At 41.6% G+C, this 20,455-nt stretch overlaps 1 protein-coding gene across 1 annotated transcript in view; it reads right to left on the bottom strand.

The window, feature by feature from the left end:
- CLNK (cytokine dependent hematopoietic cell linker) overlaps positions 1-20,455 on the bottom strand; it is a 202,785-nt gene that overhangs the window by 29,906 nt on the left and 152,424 nt on the right. The window contains exons 12-15 of the mRNA XM_042251655.2: positions 16,128-16,155; positions 8,037-8,055; positions 5,773-5,854; positions 1,655-1,695 (exon numbers count right to left, since the gene is read on the bottom strand). Of these exons, the coding sequence (XP_042107589.1) occupies positions 1,655-1,695; positions 5,773-5,854; positions 8,037-8,055; positions 16,128-16,155 (170 nt within the window). The remainder of the gene's footprint in view (positions 1-1,654; positions 1,696-5,772; positions 5,855-8,036; positions 8,056-16,127; positions 16,156-20,455) is intronic.

Consider the following 20,455-nt stretch of genomic DNA (forward strand, 5'->3'; position numbering starts at 1 on the left):
CATCTCTGCAATAATTCCAGTTTCAAAACCCCCATCCGAAAAGCCTTTCCTGGCCCATTCAGCCCCTGGACCTTCCACCTGGATCTTCCAGGTCTTTTTCTTTTCATACACCAAGATCTGGCCTCCAAGACTGCTGTTTCTGTCATTCAATTTCTAGCAATTGAGCCATGTGGCCACCCTCCTTTAGAAAAGGAGTCCTCTCTTGGGAAACTCTTATTAGGGATGCATACATCTGGGGATATGAGTTTTCTATATTGGTTTCCCCATGTAAGGTCCAGATGGTGCAGGGCAAAGAGAAATAAGGACATGATGGAGGTGACGGAGGAATCTCTTGGTCTCACTGGATCAGTTAGGGAGAGAATCACTGGAGAAGGAAAGGAAATGCACAAAAAGAAGGAAGGATATTAAAATGTGTCAGTTGCTTACAATGTGCTAAGCAGAGGGCTGTGTGTGTGTGTGTGTGTGTGTGTGTGTGTGTGTGTGTGTGTATTAACCCTGTTAGTTAATAGTATTTGAATTTTCAAAGAGACAGAAGTGGGACCCTGTGAGTTAATATCATTATTTTAATTTTATGGATGGAGGAGTGTGAAGCTCAAAGAGGCAGAAGTGGGATCAAGGTCAGCAGAGCCCTCAGTCTTTCCACTCTATCCCATGGAGTCCAGCCACCATTCTGTGGCTCAGCAGGGAAAGATTGAAAGATTAGGCCTGAACACAGAATCTCTATGGCATAGGGAATGAAGAAAGAAAGACAAAAGAACATGGTATATCTAGTTTGGGCCAAATAATACTAACAATATGAAAACCCATCACCAAGAGTGATATAACACTATATTTATAGGCTACTTTTGACATCTTCATAGACATGGTATCCTTCTGATTTTTATCTTTTCAATGAATTAGTAAGAGGTTGGTTTTTATTTTCTCTATTTCACAGACTCTTTTTATGATAAATATATTTTACAACCAGTGGAATGGCAAAAACTAAAAGTTTGCCAGGAAACAACTGTTGGAGAGGATAGGAAACAATGGGCTCTCATAAGCTGTTGGTCAAAGTGATATGTCTAATTTGGAAACTACATCTAGGGTTGGGCTTCCCTGATTGTTCAGTGGTAAAGAAACCTCCTTCAATGCAGGAGATATCGTTTGATCCCTGGATCAGGAAGATCCCCTGGAGAAGAAAGTGGAAAGCCACTCCAGTGTTCTTACTTGAGAAATTCCTTGTGGGCTATAGCCCATAGGATTGCAAGAGTTGGAGATGACTTAGCAACTAAGCTACCAGAATCTAGTGTCATTGAAGAGAGGAATATTCTGAGATGTGGCCATTTCCCTCTTAAAAAGAGAACTTATCCTATTATGTACTTGGAAAAATATGTACATATTATGTACAAGGGAAGACATCTACTATATTTCTCACAACTAACGTCCATAAGAGGAAAAAACTGGAATCACCTAAGTGATCATATTTAATTGTGGATAAAATTATGTGATATTAACACAATACAATGGCACTTATCAATGAAAACCAGAGAATTAACATCTACATGCATCAGATGAGGGACTCTTAGTTTCACAAAGGCTAATTCATGGTGCAGGAACATCAATAGTGTCATGACTTACCCGCTTATTTTATAATTCTCAGGTAAAGTGTTCTTACCTCGGTTTTGCACAGTCGGGTTGCGTGTCATGAATGAAGAGCTAAAGGAAATATTACAATTGAAAGAATGTTAGCATTTTCTACTTTAGCTGGGTCAGTACTCATGGTCTAAGTCATATGTACAGAGCACTTTATAGTTTACTGGATGAGTTAGAAGAATCATCTGTTTTGTAAGGTGTAGGAGGCTGGTTCCTTCCTTTCTCAAGACTGACTGACATTAGATGTGAAACAAATTGACTGACTCATATATGTTCTTTCCATGTCCCTTTGGTGAGCATGCATCATAATCCTTCACTTTTGGAAGCCATGACTTCAGACTTGCCTTGTAGATATGGTCACTGTAGAAAACACTACAGCTCCTACTCTATAGTGTTAATAACTGCTTACCAATTGAGGGTGCATCATGCATAACAAGGAAGAAGGGCAAAGAAATTATTTCATTTCCTCTTAAAATGTGAGCTAGGTAAGAAAACTGTGTGTAAAGAAAGGAACTCCATAAAGAAAAAAAGGATTATAAAAATATAATAAAGACAATAAAATAATATGCATTTCTAAATACAGTAACAACGTTACCAAGACTGTTTATCAACAACTTTAGCACTTAATGTTTAGCTTTGGGTAACAGCGCTAATTTTCTGGTTCATTTTGTATTGTGGTCAGCACCATCATTATAAACTCTAGGTGTTGCTGAAGTTAAATCTAATTACATGGAGCATGCTCTATGCCATGATTGTGCAATTGAACTAAACCTCTGGGTTAATTTAGCGAAATTCATCCCTTTACCAGCAGCAATGAAATCAACTGAATACATATCTGGTTTTCGTCATTTCCATGGAAGCCTGGTGTCCTACGACTTGCTTCGCAAACAGCAATGCCGTTGGATCATTGAACCGCCGCATTGTGCAGTCATCACTGGTCAGGCTTCTTTTGCTATCTAAGCCTTCAATTCACGGTCCCTTTACTATGAGTCAGTGTAAAATTTTGTTAAATGTCTAGGGAAAAAAATCATAGAGGGCTTCCCCGATTCTTATCCAGGCAGTGGATAAGAATCTGCCTGTCAGTGCTGGGGACACAGATTCCATCTTTGGTCCAAGAAGATTCTCTTTGCCTCCCAGGGCAGCTAAGGCCCTTGTACTGCAACTATTGAGCCTGTGCTCTGGAGCCTGGGAGTCGGAACTACTGAAGCCTAGAGCCCACGCCCCACAACAGGAGAAGCGCTGTTATGCGAAGCCCACAAGCACAACGGAGAATAGCCTCCGCTCCCGGCAACTAGAGAAAGCCCGCACACAGCAACAGAGACCCAGTGCGGTCAGAAATATATAGAGCTATCGGCTTCCTTGGTGGCTCAGAGGTAAAGAATCTTCCTGCCAATGCAGGAGACACAGGTTTGATCCCTGGGTCGGCAAGATCCTCTGAAGAAGGAAATGGCAACCTACTCCAGTATTCTTGCCTGGGAAATCTGAGAAATAGAAGAGCCTGGTGGGCTACAGTCCATGGGGTTGCAAAAATGCTGGGCTGGACTCAGCAACTATATATACTATATTAATTTAAAAATCTTGGATAGCAAAATTTCACTGCCCTAATTTTTCAAGATTTTTAGAAAATATTGAGAGAAGAGTAATATCCTCTGAAGATATTCTAGGTTTCAAGTACAAAGTTTATAAAAATAGAAGAAAAAGCACCTAAACTAAAACAGAAATGATAATTCTTTCATTTTAGAAACACTGATTGAGTGCTTACTAAGTACATTGTATGTTTTGGGAGATAGCGAATGAAAAAGACATGACTTCTGGCCTGAAGCAGCTTAGTTTTTGAAGGGAAGACATAATTATACCACAATCACAATATGGGGTAAACACCACCATAGAGGTCAGCACAGAAAAAGAATGTCACTTAATCTAGACAAAATTGATTTGGTTCTCAAGTTTTCCTGGGAGCTAGGGAAATGGACAGATTCAAGACCTGTTATGAGTTGAGATTTGAGAATTTAGGGGGCTGTTAATAAATAGGATGGGAAGAGTGAAGATGGGAAAGAGAGTATACCATTTATTGAGGTGAGAAAGTTTGTAAGAGGGTAGTGTGGGTCTGGAAATGAAAGTATAAATCAGGAGTTCGGTTTCCAACATTGAGTTTGAGATGCCTGTTACTGATTCAAGGAAAACTGCTCACTGGTTAGCTGGACATGGGTCTGGCAGAAGACAGAGATTTAGTAATGATCAATATAGAGCTGATATTTGACACCATGAGGATGGATAAACTGCTTACACTCTTACCAAGAGAAAAAAGGTCCTCAGAAAGATCTGAGGAATACCAATATTTAGAGGTCAGTTTGGGAAAAAGGAGCCTTAGAAGATGCAGTCATTTAAGAGAGAAAGAAAAATCAGGAGTGAGTAAGTGAGTGAAAGTCACTCAGTCATGTCCAACTCTTGCAACCCCATGGACTGTAGTCTGCCAGACTCCTCTGTCCATGGGATTCAAAGAATACTGGACTGGGTTGCCATTTCCTTCTCCAGGGGATCTTCCCTACCCAGGAATCGAACCCAAGGCTCCTGCATTGCAGGCAGATTCTTTACCGAGCTATGAGGGAAGCCCCCCAAATCAGGAGATGTTGTTCAGTTAATTAAACAAACACACAAAAGCATCCAAACTGCATTAAACAACAACTACTGCAGATGTGGGTCCAACTGAAATCTCATGATCTTTTCTCTATAATGTGATGATTTTTTGTTTCCTTTTAGACAAGTACATTAGAAAGGGTATCTATGTGTTGTATGGGCAAGGGTATTGTGTCAGATTGGGCCTTAAACAGAAAACAGTCTAATAAGAGAATGAAGCTGTAGAACTAATGTCCACACACCAAAGAGTGAGAACAAAGTCACCAAAGGTGTGAAATAGCACAAGTGATGGAGGGGAAGGGAACGGAGGGTGGAGACAATGCCCCTGATATATAGGGCCTGGCAATGGCATTGAGAGCTGGTGGTTAGTGGGCGCGTGGGCATGTTGAATAGGTCTGCCCCTGCTCTCAACTTCACATGGAAGATGAGAGATGATGCCCAAGGCCACATGGTTTGTTAGTTCTTCCCCATTCCCCAGAGGGAATACATGAGGCCCAGGGAGGCTAAGTCCCTTACTGCTGAAATCAAGTCCAGCTCCACTCTTCAGTAACCCATCGCATGTACATGCAGAAGTGAAGTGGATTGCAGTTGAATTTTACAAATCAGTGTAGATGCAATGGGTTACTGAAGAGTGGAGCTGGACTTGATTTCAGCAGTAATGGACCCAGCCTCCCTGGGCCTCATGTATTCCCTCTGGGGAATGGGGAAGAACTACTTCCTGGATTCAGGGTGGCTTTGAGCTGGGGTCTACTGAACAAAGAGAAATTTCCCAAATAGGGAGATGGCAGAGAGAGGGAAATGTGAGGGGTGGTAGGGAAGTGTTGTAGGAAGAGGAATAGCCCTTGCAAATGTCCTTTGTTAGCAGTCGTGGAGAGTGGCCTGGACAGAGCTGGAGCCACTGGCCAGACTGCGGACAGGAGGGCCTGGGAAGACTAATTTTAGAGACTCGGGATGTTAAGGAAGCTACTACTAATGTGACCTCAGCCAATGAATCGCCAGCCTTATTAGCCTCCTCGACTTTTCTGTTGGGATGACAGTTGTCACCATAACCTAATCAGGCAAGTATTTACTCAGATTATGGCATTTTCAACCCCTGCTCATTTATAAAGTGCTGTTCCAAAGTGACTGTTAGTTTCTGTGCAGTCATCCACTGAGACTGGTTAGAAATGTCAACTTTTCTTCCCAGGTTGATTAGCTGCCATTCCAGTTAATCCTACCTAGTGAATACCTGTGTCTTCAAATATTGTCTCTAATGCACAATCAGTCACTTATAAAGTCAAGAACAATGCCTGTAGCTGAAAAAAGACTTCTACCCCATGGTCAATTTAAATCCTATTAACTTCAACAACAACTGTTATTCACTGGTTTCCTTAGGACCTTGTCACTGGGCTTCATTATCGAAGGCCAGAGAGTCTTTTTCAGGAGACCCCGTGAGTCATTATCCCAGGCAACACAGGGCTGATCCCCAAGCTGGGACCCAGCCAGGAACTCCTGGCTCCTTACCTGGCAACGGCAAGAGGAATCTCTTGAGGACTTTGGTTTTGTGCCAGATGAGGTGCTTCAGGCTTCATCTGGTGATAAGGAACTGTGTAACGGCATCACAGAATTTGGTCAGGTTATAAAAGGAAAATGATTGGGGGCCATTAGAGATCTTTTGAAATGGCTGTAATTTCATCCAAGTAATCTCTGTTGTTAAGAGTGAGCAGTTGGTGGTTAGTGGAAAATGTAACCCATATATTCTGAAAAACCCTGAGTCCTGGGAGTAGCTTGTCCTTGAGGCTATACAAATTGCTTTAATGTTGAATAATCAATATTTTCAAAAATATTAAATCTAGAACTCATTCTTAAACTTCCACCAAATATATAATATTGCATTAGAAGGCATTTGGTATTGGACAGGCTTGAAGTGGAAGTGGGTTGAAGTTGAATTCTGCATTCAGATGAAATTTTACATAGAAACATAAGCAAACATGTTGAACTTAAGAACCATTTAGAGAAATGTAGGTTATGGGGATGCTGGATTCTTGCCCATGCACACCTGAATTCTCCTGTCTCCTGTGATAAGGCAGGAGAGCTCCCAGGATTCTGGTGTAGACCAGTGGTTCCTGCCTGGTTCCCACCAGATATGCATTTTCTCAGTTATTCATCTTTGATCTTCAAGTTTTGAAAAGTTGTGCCAACCACAGGAACTGGACTTATTTAGTAATTATGTATGTCATTTGTATTACTGGGCTTCCCTGATAGCTCAGTTGATAAAGAATCTGCCTGCAATGCAGGAGACCCCAGTTTGATTCTTTGGTTAGGAAGATCCACTGGAGAAGGGATGGGTTACCCACTCCAGTATTCTTGGGCTTTCCTTGTGGCTCAGCTAGCAAATAATCCACCTGAAATGTGGGAGACCTGGATTTGAACCCTGGGTTGGGAAGATCCCCTGGAGGAGGGAAAGGCTACCCACTCCAGTATTCTGGCCTGGAGAATTCTGTGGACTGTATAGTTCATGAGGTCACAAAGAGTCAGACATGACTGAGCGACTTTTACTTCATTGGTATTATCACTTTTTATTTCCTTTTAATCCTGGATAGATTTTAACCAGCCATCCAGAATTACCAAGGTCACATAATAAAACGATGATAGGAAAGCCCATAAAACACTCTTCTAGTTGCAGTTGTAAGTAATAAAGTTAAGGAAGCATAAACACTGACATGTCTTAATTTTGGTTGTTCCTCTGTGCTGTGTCCAAGGTTGATTACAAGCTGGACACCTTTGATTGAAGGACCGTGATTACTTAAAATGTGATTGGAGTCAGTGACTGGTCCACTGGTCACACATCCCATAAAATCATTTCAGGTCATCAACAGCTACCCCTGTGAGTTGGCCAATGTCACATTGCTGCATTGATAATCACTGAAGTCTGAGGCAACAACTCCTGAATGTTTCAATTAGAATGCTGAGATTTATTGAGGAAATAGGCACAGTTTCCTTTAGGTTTTAAAATTATTTAGTATTCCCAACAGACCCCTACTCCTCCATCAGAAACTCTTCGTTAGGACCCACTCAAGTGTAACTTCCTCAGTGTAAAATGAGAAGACTTGGGACTCACAGAAGCAATGCAACTTGTCCAAAACAAAACAGCTGGTGCTGAGTCTCTGAAATCTTAACCCAGTGTTGGTTTGTCAAACTAGGCTGGCTGTGTTAACTCTGGGCTACAGTTCAGGCCCTTTGGCTCTGGACGTAACTCATCATTCTAAGTGAATGGTGAACAGTATCTCAAAGGTGGGTGTGAAGGTATCACCAGATTAGCATCTTCCCAGCTAGCAAGTGAGTGCTGAATTCCATGCTTCCACAATAGTGACACCAGCAGTGTGTATACATGTGTACATGTGCACGCATGAGGGCTGGCGTGTGTGTGAGTGACTGACATCACAGATGGAGAGACCCAGAGCTTCTGTGGAGCAGCAGGCTAGCAATATCCTTCCAAAATGTTAGGGGGTGACAGCGTGCCTCCTTGTCACTGGCCTGTAGCTGAAGAAAGAACTCTGCCCCATGCCCAATTTTAATCATGCTGTTTAGATCACAGGACTCTTGAATAGACTCTGAGTTCCTGAATCCATCTGGATCATGTCATCATGTACACACACACGTGCCCATATATCCTAAGGCCTGAAACAAGCAATCCTTTTTTTAAAAAAAAAGACTAATGCTATTAACCTGGATATAGGACTTAGCCTAATGGTGTTAGAATAAGAAAACAAATATAAAGAGTTCACCTTTCTCTGTTCCAAGGACCTGTATTGAATTAAAAAGAGAATATTATTGAGTGACTCTTAGTGATCTAGAATTTTATATTATACTCTGTGCGTATTGGTTAGTAGAATTTGGGCAACATTTCTGTTAGTATAGACTTTTAAAAATCTGTGAATATGCCTCCAAAAGACTAGGCAAAAATAAAAATTTTATACTGTGTTTTATACTCCGAAGTAACAGGCAAATATACAGTCTGCTAATGGGACTATAAATTGCTTTGACTATTTTTGAAACCAATTTAACCATAGCTATTAGGAGCCTTAGAAATGCTCTCATTTTTATCCCAATAATTCCATTGATAAGTTTCTTTTTCTAAGACAACAACCTGAAATCTGGATCAAGTTCCATGTATAAAGATGTCCAGTACATAATTACTTATAAAAACAGTGGAAACAGTCTATATGACCCTCTAAGTGGGGCATATTAAGTAAATTTTGGTGCTATATTCACTATTGCAAAATTAGAAGTTCATTGCAATTATTTATATACAGTATGGCATAAAATTATATTTTATCAATGTCTCAAAGTTACATAAAAACTTCAGGATAAAAATGGGGCTTATGATATATTTAAAAGCAGTGTGTATGTGTGTGAGTGTGTGGTTGTATCATAGAAAACAGGATTTTAAGAGAGATGATACCATTTTAATAGAGTTTGTGTTAAGTGATGAAGTAGAGTTGCTCAGTTGTGTCCGACTCTTTGCAACCCCATGGACTGTAGCCTACAATGCTCCTCCGGCCATGGGATTTTCCAGGCAAGAGTATTGGAGTGGGTTGCCATTCGGTTATTTTTTTTTATACCTGCTTTGGAATTTTTATTTTTAAAGATGAGCATGAAAATATTCACAATATTCTTTTTAATGCAACAATTTTTCTTTCCAAACATTTTCTTTCTCTTTCTTTCCTTAATAGTGAATTCCTGATCATTCTTCATTATGAAAGTCTATGTGCTTATTTGGATTTCATCCTGGAGTCCTATTATAGTCTTGAAGAATTAAAATGCCTTGCAAGAAGTACAGTATTTGCTGAAGTATTTACTTAACTGCAAATAATTCTCTAAAGTCCATTTCATGCATTACAGCAGTTGAGGAGGTCTACAAATATCATTTGGACAAGAGCTTCTTAACCTGGGGGATGGAAGAGGTTCTTGAATGGCCTAGTGGGGGTTATGAACCTTCTGAAATTAAACCTCAATTTTTTTTTTCTTCTGTAAATACATGCATTTTCCTCTGGGGTTGGAAAGGTTTATCATACTTTACATCAAATTTTCAAAGTGGTCTGAGGTCTGTGGAAAGTTAAAGCCGGTAGATTGCAGATGAGGTCCAAGGAGGTGGTGCCATTTGCCCAGAGTCCCAGAATTATCTTGTCACTGAGCAGGCTCTGGAGCCCAGGTCTTCTGACTCACACTGGCTTCATAGACAAGAAACGTGTATCAACAAATATCTCAGGGAGGCATTGTATGTCTTACCTAAGGCTGGCCAACAGACAGCCCTTTTACCTTAAGGAACTTGGCATCCCCTAGGATTCTGAAAAGAGGACATACATTTCCTCATGGCCAGCAAATCAAGGCAAAACTGTAGACTGAAGGCAGGAGGAGAAGCGGACAACAGAGAAGAAGGGGACGACAGAGGATGAGATGGTTGGATGACATCACCGGCTCAATGGACATGAGTTTGAGCAAGCTCCGGGCGATGGTGAAGGACAGGGAAGCCTGGTGTGCTGCCGTCCATGAGGCCACAAAGAGCTGGACGACTGAGCGACTGAGCAGCAACAACAATAGGCTACATAAATAGGGTAATGAATGAACCGATTCTCACGAGTGGTCTGGAAGTCTCCACACCGAGTCCTCTCCAGGACTTTGAACCAGGCAGTTCAAAGTGCACAGTCTTCTGTGCTGTGGTTCTCAGGCTTGTCAAAGTAGAGGGAAAGCCTTGCTGTAAACACAGCTGAGAAGCCATCTGTCTGAGAGAACCCTTGTTTTATTTAATTGAGACCCAGCCAACTTTTTGCTTGAGGGCTCTGAATTTAAAATCAAATGCAATTAGAAAAGTAGAGAGATATTTTCTTTACTCTGACTTCACTTAATATAATAATCTCTGGGTCTAAACATAATATATTAATAATATCACTTATATGTGGAATATAAAAAAAAATGATACAAATGAGCTTATGTACAAAACGGAAACACACTCACAGACATAGAAAACAAAATTATGGTGACCAAAGGGCAAAGTGGTGGTGGGGAAGTACTAGACTATATAAGACAGATAATCACTAAGGACCTATTGTATAGCACAGTGAACTCTACTCAATATTCTGTAATAACCTATATGGGAAAAGGATCTGAAAAAGAACAGATGTGTGTGTATGGATAACTGAGTCACTTTGCTGTACACCTGAAACTAACCCAATATTGTAAGTCAGCTATGAAGTGAAAGTTGCTCAGTCATGGCTGACTCCTTGCCACCCCATGGACTATACAGTCCATGGAATTCTCCAGGCCAGAATACTGGAATGGGTAGCCTTTCCCTTCTTCAGGAGATCTTCCCAACCCAGGGTTCGAACTCAGATCACCCACATTGCAGGTGGATTCTTTACCAGCTGAGCCACAAGGGAAGCCCTATAGTCAACTATACTCCAATATTAAATGAAGTTAAGGAAAAAAAAAAAAAGAATCCAGCTGTCTCTGTTCAGCCAGACATTAAAGAGGATTGCAAAAGGTAAAAAAAAAAAAAAAAATGAAATAAATAGAAAAAGGTAGAGTGAAATCTAGATTTTTTTGTTAGAAAATCAACATATTCAAGTTAAATAGTAATGCCTTCTTTTTCATTTCTCGCCTTCTTCTCATCCCATCCTTTTAGCTGTTTCTTTCTTCTTTTTTTTCACTCTTTCATTTCAGGCTAGTCGCACATTTCCTAGGGCAGAACTATGGACATGGAGAGTAGATTGAGACTTCAGGCTTCAGCACTGGCTCCATCTTTCTGCCAGCTCGCAATTCTTGCCACTTTTCTGAGGCTCCTTTTGCTCTTATGTGTATGTGTTAGTCATTCAGTCGCATCTGACTCTTTGCAACCCCACAGATTCCTCTGTCCATTGCAACCTTTGCAACAGCCGGGCTCTTCTGTCCGTGGAATCCTCCAGGAGTGGGTTTCCATTTCCTTCTCCAGGGGATCTTCCTGGCTCAGGGATCAAACACTGGTCTCCTGCACTGCAGCCAGATTCTTTACTGCCTGAGCCATCAGGGAAGCCCTCTTTTTTTTTTCTCTTAGTTGTTTTTTTCGTGGGGTGGGGGGCAGTGGCAGGTGGCACATCACTTCTGCTGGAATAAATTCTGGTCCTCAAGATGTAATTTAAGCAAGAATTTAACACACAAGCATGGCATGTGTTCTGTGAGATGGGTTTTTGGAATAGAGAAATGACCTTGACTCTCAAACAATGAGGAAGTATTTTGGCAAGAGCAATGAGGAAGTGTCTTGGCAAGAGATAAAGAAGAAAAATGTGTTCTTCCACTAGGTCTTGTTGTTCTTTAGATGTTATCAATTTCCAGCAGAATGCCAATGAAAGTTGCGAGAAAAACAAACTGTCCTGCAGGATCCCTGCTGTCCAAGGCAGACATTTCCATTTCCTTCTTGTTCATGATTGGTGGGCCTATTGTCCTTTCATACTGAGCAGTGAATAATAGTCATCTTGAGTGACAGCCTACTTGGGACACATTAGCTGATCTGCAGGAAGAAAAGGGTGGAGTCCCTTTAGATGTGTGAGTTCCTTCAGCTGCAGAGGACCACCCCTACTTTCTCCCTCCTGGTGGCACTTGGAAAGTCCAACAACTTGCAAAAGAGGGTAAGCAAGGAGTGGAGTCTTGAATATAACCTCTCATGCAGCAGTCATGTGTTATCCTCCTTGACATTCTTGTCTTATGGATTGGAGGTCATAACTATCTTGCTTGAGGGGCAAGCTAGAAATGTGACTCAATTCTAACATTCTCATAATACTAGAAAGAAAGGAAGGAAGGAAAGAAGGAAGAAAGGAGAAAGAAATAGAGAGAGAGAAAATGAACCTGAGCAGGACCTGTAGGGCTCCTAGGGACAGAAGCCTTTCTGTGACCCCTGATCCTCGTTTTTATAGGGAACAGACTCCGGACTCCATGACCTTCCCTGAGTCCTAAATGGCAGACTCAAATAGGTGCTAATCAGGGAAGGGAGGGGATGCAGAGACAAAGGAGGAGCAGCCAAGAAACAATAGTGCAGTCTTGGGGCAGAGTCCTGATTCTGCCTCAAGAGATAAACATAACAATATCTTTGAGCTCTTCTATATCAATATCAGTTCAGTTGCTCAGTCCTGTCCCTCAGACTCTTTGCAACCCCATGGACTGCAGCACGCCAGGATTCCCTGTCCATCACCAACTCCCAGAGTTTACCCAAACTCATGTCCGTTGAGTCAGTGATGCCATCCCACCATCTCATCCTCTGTCGTCTCCTTCTCCTCCCATCTTCAATCTTTCTCAGCATCTGGGTCTTTTCAAATGAGTCAGTTCTTCGCATCAGGTGGCCAAAGTATTGGAGTTTCAGCGTCAGCATCAGTCCTTCCAATGAATATTCAGTCCTTTCATAGTAAAGAAATGATTTCCTTTACGATGGACTGGTTGGATCTCCTTACAGTCCAAGTGACTCTCAAGAGTCGTCTCCAACACCACAGTTTGAAAGCATCAATTCTTTGGCACTCAGCTTTCTTTATAGTCCAACTCTCACATCCATACATGGCTACTAGAAAAACCATAGCTTTGACTAGACAGACCTTTGTAGGCAATGTCTCTGCTTTTGAATATGCTGTCTAGGTTGGTCATAAATTTTCTTCCAAGAAGCAAGCGTCTTTTCATTTCATGGCTGCAGCCACCATCTGCAGTGATTTTGGCCTCCCCCGCCAAAAAATAAAGTCTGACACTGTTTCCACTGTTTCCCCATCTATTTCCCATGAAGTGATGGGACCAGATGCCATGATCTTTGTTTTCTGATGAGTTTTAAGCCAACTTTTTCACTCTCCTCTTTCACTTTCATCAAGAGGCTATTTAGTTCTTCTTTGCTTTCTCCTGTAAGTGTGGTGTCATCTGCATACCTGAGATTATTGATATTTCTCCCGATAATCTTGATTCCAGCTTGTGCTTCCAGCTCAGCGTTTCTGCATGTAAGTTAAATAAGCAGGGTGACAATATACAGCCTTGACATATTCCTTTCCCAATTTGGAACCAGTCTGTTGTTCCAAGTCCGGTTCTAATTGTTGCTTCCTAACCTGCATACAGATTTCTCAGAAGGCAGGTCAGGTGGTCTGGTATTCCCTTCTCTTTAAGAATTTTCCACAGTTTGTTGTGATCCACTGTGAAGAAGGCTGAGCACCGAAGAACTGATGCTTTTGAACTGTGGTGTTGGAGAAGACTCTTGAGAGTCCCTTGGACTGCAAGGAGATCCAACCAGTCCATTCTGAAGGAGATCAACGCTGGGATTTCTTTGGAAGGAATGATGCTGAAGCTGAAATTCCAGTACTTTGGCCACCTCATGCGAAGAGTTGACTCACTGGAAAAGACTCTGATGCTGGGAGGGATTGGGGGCAGGAGGAGAAGGGGACGACCGAGGATGAGATGGCTGGATGGCATCACTGACTCAATGGACGTGGGTCTGAGTGAACTCTGGGAGATGGTGATGAATAGGGAGGCCTGGCGTGCTGCAATTCATGGGGTCACAAAGAGTCGGACACGACTGAGCGACTGAACTGAACTGAACAGTCAAAGGCTTTGGCATAGTCTATAAAGCAGAAGTAGATGTTTTTCTGGAACTCTCTTGCTTTTTCCATGATCCAGAGGATGTTGGCAATTTGATCTCTTGTCCTCTGCCTTTTCTAAAGCCAGCTTGAACATCTGAAAGTTCACGGTTCACATACTGTTGAAGCCTGGCTTGGAGAATTTTGAGCATTACTTTGCTAGTGTGTGAGATGAGTGCAATTGTGTGGTAGTTTGATCATTCTTTGGCATTGCCTTTCTTTGGGATTGGGATGAAAACTGACCTTTTCCAGTCCTGTGGCCACTGCTGAGTTTTCCAAATTTGCTGGCATATTGAGTGCAGCACTTTCACAGCATCATCTTTCAGGATTTGAAATAGCTCAACTGGAATTCCATCACCTCCACTAGCTTTGTTTGTAGTAATGCTTCCTAAGGCCCACTTGGCTTCGCATTCCAGGATGTCTGGTTCTAGGTGAGTGATCACACCATTGTGATTATCTGGGTCGTGAAGATCTTTTTTGTATAGTTCTGTGTACTTGCTACCTCTTCTTAATATCTTTTGCTTCTGTTAGGTCCATTTCTGTCCTTTATTGAGCCTATCTTTGCATGAAATGTTCTCTTGGTGTCTCTAATTTTCTTGAAGAGATCTCTAGTCTTTCCCATTCTATTATTTTCCTCTATTTCTTTGCAATGATCACTGAGGAAGGCTTTCTTATCTCTCCTTGCTATTCTCTGGAACTCTGCATTCACATGGGTATATCTTTCCTTTTCTCCTTTGCTTTTCACTGCTCTTCTTTTCATGGCTGCTTGTAAGGCCTCCTCAGACAACCATTTCGCCTTTCTGCAGTTCTTTTTCTTGCGGATGGTCTTCTGAAGCACTACTAAAACTCCCAATAAGTGAAAATGTTAACTACCTGATACAGTTCTTCATTCCAGAGAGAGGCCACAGTTTGATGACCTCAGGAACCGTAGAAACTCATCAGGGGACCACTTGGAGCCAGATTAGACGATCGTAGGCCCTGCACACACGCTAATCTTATCAGCAACCTCACCCTTGAACTATCGCTATAAAAAACTCCTCACCATATCCTCTAGTGGTGACACACAGCTTTGAGGGGCAGGAACCCATTGTGACAGCCTTTGCCTGGCAAAGCAATAAAGCTATTCCTTTCTGCTTCACCCAAAACTCTGTCTCTGAGATTCCATTCAGCTTCAGTGCATGGAGGCCAAGTTTTTGACATCAAAAGAATGAAAGAAGGGGATCAACCTCCAAGTTCTATATGTAAAGGCATAGGTTAAAAATTAAGATAAGAACCAAATCCCTTAGGAGGCCAGTGGGGAGTGAAATGAGGGCCTACCACTGGCTTAAAGACCTTCTTCTTTGGGGCTTAAAGAAGTCAATATCTAAGGGACTCTAAGATAGCTCCCTCTGACCTGACCTTCATGCCACTTAGGGAGCCTCTACTGCTCACCTGGACATTATGCGCTAGCTTTGACTGACTTTGACTTTGCCAAGTTGAGGCTACCTGACTCTATTTTTCGGTTGGGAAAACAGAACAGAACAGGAGTGGGGTGAGGGCAGGAGAGTTGGCTCAAGTTCACAAAGTCGTTGGTGGCAGAGTGGGATTCTAAATCAGGTCTGCGCAACTCTGTATCTCCTATATACTCCTCTTTGCACTCCTGTCTTTCTTGTGAGCAACTAATAATCAGGAAAGTATATCACAATTTCCAACATATACTTCTGAAATGCTGAAAAATGGAAGTCATTGGTGGAGACCTCATGTCTTCCAATAAACACTGAATGTGGTGGCAAATAAGAATTTCATTTTAAAATCTCAGGCTTACCTTGTTTTGCTTTAGTTTTATCACCTTTAAAATAGGGTACGTTATAATTGTATAAAACAGACAGCTAGCAGGAAGTTGTTATATAGCTCAGGAAGCTCCCCTGGTGCTCTGTGACCACCTAGAGGGTGGGATTGGATCTGGGAAGGGAGGAAAGCTCAAGAGGGAGGGGATATATGTATATTCACTGCTAGTTTACATTGTTTACATTGCAAAAACCAATACAACATTGTAAAGCAATTCAGTTCAGTTCAGTCACTCAGTCGTGTCTGATTCTTAGTGACCCCATGGACTGCAGCCTCCAATTAAAAGTAATTAAAAAGAATAGGCTATTAATACATATTGAGCATAGCTGTTATGATAATTAAGCATCTTGCCCATCACACACAGTTAATGCAAAAAAAATTTCCTTTTTTGTTTCCTAGGACAGAATTGCTACTTACCTCACTTAAATTCTTTAAGCTTATCTGTCTGTAAGGGAAAGAAATATGATGTTACATAAAATACAGTTCATAATGATCAAGATAAAATCATTCTGAGCCTTTAAAGCTCTTTGATTACATTTTCATTGCCAAATTAATAGCCCATAGTCCAGTGTGATATTTATCACTGTTCTATAAAATTAAAGCCAGGTTATTTTTCTCATAATTTTCTAAGCAGAAGAAGTTACGAGCCAATATAAAAGGTGGTGACAGAAAGGACATGAGTAAACTTGCCTCTCATTTTAGAAGAATTTAAATAACATCATCATTCCTAGTGACATTTGGTTTTCCATGTCAAATTTCATTAGCACAGAAGGACCTGCTATTATTACCTTGATTTTAAAACTGCCCCCCCCCCTTTTTTTTTAACTTTGAGGCTATATAAAGAATTTTAGGTGTGAAGCTGTGGTCCAGGAAGGCCTGTGTGAGAGAAAGGATGCTGATAATGAGAGGAGATCTGAGACAAGAAAGAACATGAAACTGAATGGTGGGAGAAGAATTTGAGAGGGACTTTGATAAAATGGACTTTGGACCATTGGATGGTCTCAGAAGAAACTCAAAGCCGTCCATTTATATTGACAGTTGAGTTCATTAGCTTCTCTAAACCTCATCGTTTCTCATCTGAAAGTGGCCACAAGAATATTTATCCTAGAGGCTTATTGTGAAAATTGTTGTTATTGTTTAGTCGCTCAGCTGTGTCCAACTCTTTGCCACCCGACAGAGTGCAGCCTACCAGGCTCCTCTGTCTGTGGGATTTCCCAGGGAAGAGTACTGGAGTGGGTAGCCACTTCCTTCTCCAGGGTATCTTCCCGACCCCAGGGTGGAACCCAGGTCACCTGCATCTGCGGGCAGATTCTTTACCAAGGAGCCACCAGGGAAGCCTCCTTGTGAGCATTGCTGGAGATAAAAAGGAGAATGTTGGGCATCCAGTGGGCACTCTTGTGAGAACGTGGGCAAAGGCAGAAGATGCGGCTATGAAGGGAGTTGGGTGATGTGTACCTCTGTCCACCTCCGTCTGTGAGAAGACTGGGACAGAAGAGGCGTTTAGAGATTAAGGCGGCGACACCAATCCCAGTTTAAGGCTGTGGAGCTGGGGTGCTAAAGGTCTGTGTGTCAGGTACGAGACGGTGCAGCACACAGTGCTCAGAAGCTATACCCTGGTCTTAGATCGCCAAGCAAGAGGCGAGTATGCCGAGGTCCCATGCTTTTTCAACCTGTTTCATCAGCCCGTCTCAGATGATGCATCTGTACCCTGCCTCTCCCTCTTAACAGGGCAAGTGGAAGATAAAGAGGTGTGAATAGAATAAAGTAGAACAGACACCCAAAGTATTAATTTGTTTGGGGTTAAAATGAGGCCAATCTCAGTGTTTTTAATGTTTGAGAAACTCTGGCATCTTAGAAATACTGACAGATCGGCCATGTGGCTTCAATTTAAAATGGGTAATTGCTTTTAGACTTGTGATTTTAAGTTAATAAGAGTCAAGCTATGTTCAACTTCATTTCTAAACCATTCCAACTTTTTAAGACGACTCGAATTTTTCTATAATTATACATTCACTTTATTAGATTTATAAAAATGAAATGTTAAAGTTTGGCTTGTTAGGGTTTAAACCTGCTCTGTCAGCATTTGAAGTACTTAAAAAATCAATTACATGAAGTGAATAAAAGCGTTTCAAAAATTTAAGGATATTTAACTGTGTTCCTCAAGGTCTTACGTTTTAAACTAAGTAATGTGACAGGCAGAGGGATTGTCTTTCTGTTTAGATAAAAGCACTCCATTTGTAAATGGAGCAATGTATTTTTAGATGGAGAAGGAAATAGCAACCCACTCCAGTATTCTTGCCTGGAAAATCCCATGGACAGAGGAGGCTGGTGGGCTCCAGTCCATGGGGTCGCAAAAAGTTGGATACGACTGAAGCAACTTAGCACAGCACATATTTATAGATGGAAATTTAAGACTTTGGGAAAATTGGCCGTTGAAATTGGTAACTTTCAAAACCTGGATTTTTAAGTGAGAATCCACTTAGGAAGTAAGATGTCCTCTCTCGGAGCAACAAACGTCCTTGGGCATTGAAATGCCTGTGGTGACAAGACCCCCAAGAGTTGGTTGACCCCCTCACATGTGAAATGAAGGCAGTGGGCTTTCTGGGGGCCTTTCAATGAGATTTATGAAGACAGAGAGACCCACACAAAGTGACAGAATGGAGGAGCAGGGAAGGCGGGGGGTACTCTGGCCTCCCCCACTAGTCCCAACATGCCTGTCTGAGAGCATCTTTCCACTCACAAATTGTCCCATGGTTGGCTGTTGGAGATGGTCAATAAATAAAATGTGGTCCTTGACTACACGATATAAGTTTTGCACACTCTTTCCTGTGCATAACTGGTGCTCATTGTGTATTTGAGGATAACACTATTTTTAATGTAAAAATAGTCCTTCCTGAACCTGTCTTCATTTCTGGCTTAGTTTCAAATGAATTGGATTTGAGTCCTTGCTCTTTTATCTCTGAGCTCCATCACACTCAATACGTAAAGTTTCCTCTCTGAAGCTTCATTTTCCCACCTGTGAAATGGGTAAATAGAGACAGAAATGAAAAGGGTTGGTTAAGGTTCTCATGAGATAATACATGTGAAAGGTATTTGGAGAAGAAGAACACCTTACTTCTGCAAGAAACTTTTAACAGTCACACCCTCCTAACTTAAACTTTTAATTCTGATGTAATTGTAGTTCTCACACAGTGGTAGGGAATCATACAGAAATATCCCATGTGACCTAAACCCAGTTTTCCTCAAAGGCAATATCCATAATGATAGATTACATCATTATAGGCAATACCTATCATTATATATCTATATTGTAAAACTATAACAATAATTAAAGTTCACACTTTAAAATACATAGTTTCCGTTCATGAATGTGAATTCATGTATCTTCTTTATAATCCATACTTTCTCTCTCTTTACGGTTTCTCAATATGTATAGGGATTTTTTTTTCCATCTCCCAAATCATCGGAACATACGTATTAAGATTGCCTGAGCTGATGTGGTGTCAGCAAGGTTGAAGAGAGAGAACCATAGTTAGGCAAATGAGTGCTTTGTTGATAAAAATATCACACACTTCCATTGTATATAGGTACTACAACTTCTTTATCCATTCATCTGTCATTATATAGAGTGAAGAAAGTCAGAAGAGAAAAACAAATATCGCATATTAAAGCATATATATGGAATCTAGAAAAATGGTACTGATGAACCTATTTGCAGGGCAGGAATAGAGACACAGACAGAGATCAAACTTGCGGATACAGCGATGGAAGGAGAGGGTGGGACGAGGGTAGCATTGAAACATAAACATTGCCACGTGTAAAATAGATAGCTCATGGGAAGTTGCTGTGTTCAACACACGGAGCTCAACCCAGGGCTCTGTGGCAGACCTAGAGGGGTGAGATGGAATAGAGGGTGGGAGGGAGGTTTAAGAAGGAAGGGACATATATTCACGTTGTCCCTGGTGGCTCAGACAGTAAAGAATCTGCCTGCAATGTGGGAGACCCGGGTTTGATTCCTAGCTGGGAAGATCCTCTGGAGGAAGAAATGGCAACTGAGTCTAGTATTCTTGCCTGAAGAATCTCATGGACAGAGGAGCCTGGTGGGCTACAGTCCATGGGGTTGCAAAGAGTTGGACACGACTGAGTGACAAACACACTCACACTCACATGGCAGAAACCAACCAACATTGCAAAGCAATTATCTTCCAATTAAAAGTAAATTTTTGAAAAGTAGCACACACATTATTTAAATTATATTTTGGCTGAACCCTGCACCTTGGGCCACTGAGTTGGCTGAAGCTTAAAGGAAATTTCAGAGCTCAATGACCAGTCTGCAGTTCTGTGTCCTTATCAGAAAACTGCGGACTGAAGCATTGCTTTTTGCAGAATGGTGAGGACTCCAAAGTGGCCCATGTGCAGCTAGAGCTGCAGCAAGCAATGATTATGCTCCTGACTTCTCACGCTGATTTTTATTTGGTGCAGGTATCATGGCTTTCAAATTACAATGGATACAGAGTGGGAAAGTTTTCTTCTTTTCCTCTTTCTAATTATATCAAGGAGAGAGTTTCCACTCAGCGGTTAGTATATCTTAAAAGTGTTTGTTGCTCAGTCATGTCCAACTGTTTGCAACCCCATGGACTGTAGCCTGCCAGGCTCCTGTGTACATAGGATGCTCCAGGCAAGAATACTGGAGTGGGTTGCCATGCCCTCCTCCAGGGGATCTTACCGACCCAGGGATCGAACCC

This window comes from Ovis aries, chromosome 6, assembly GCF_016772045.2.
Source record: "Ovis aries strain OAR_USU_Benz2616 breed Rambouillet chromosome 6, ARS-UI_Ramb_v3.0, whole genome shotgun sequence".
Classification (NCBI taxonomy): Eukaryota; Metazoa; Chordata; class Mammalia; order Artiodactyla; family Bovidae; genus Ovis; species Ovis aries.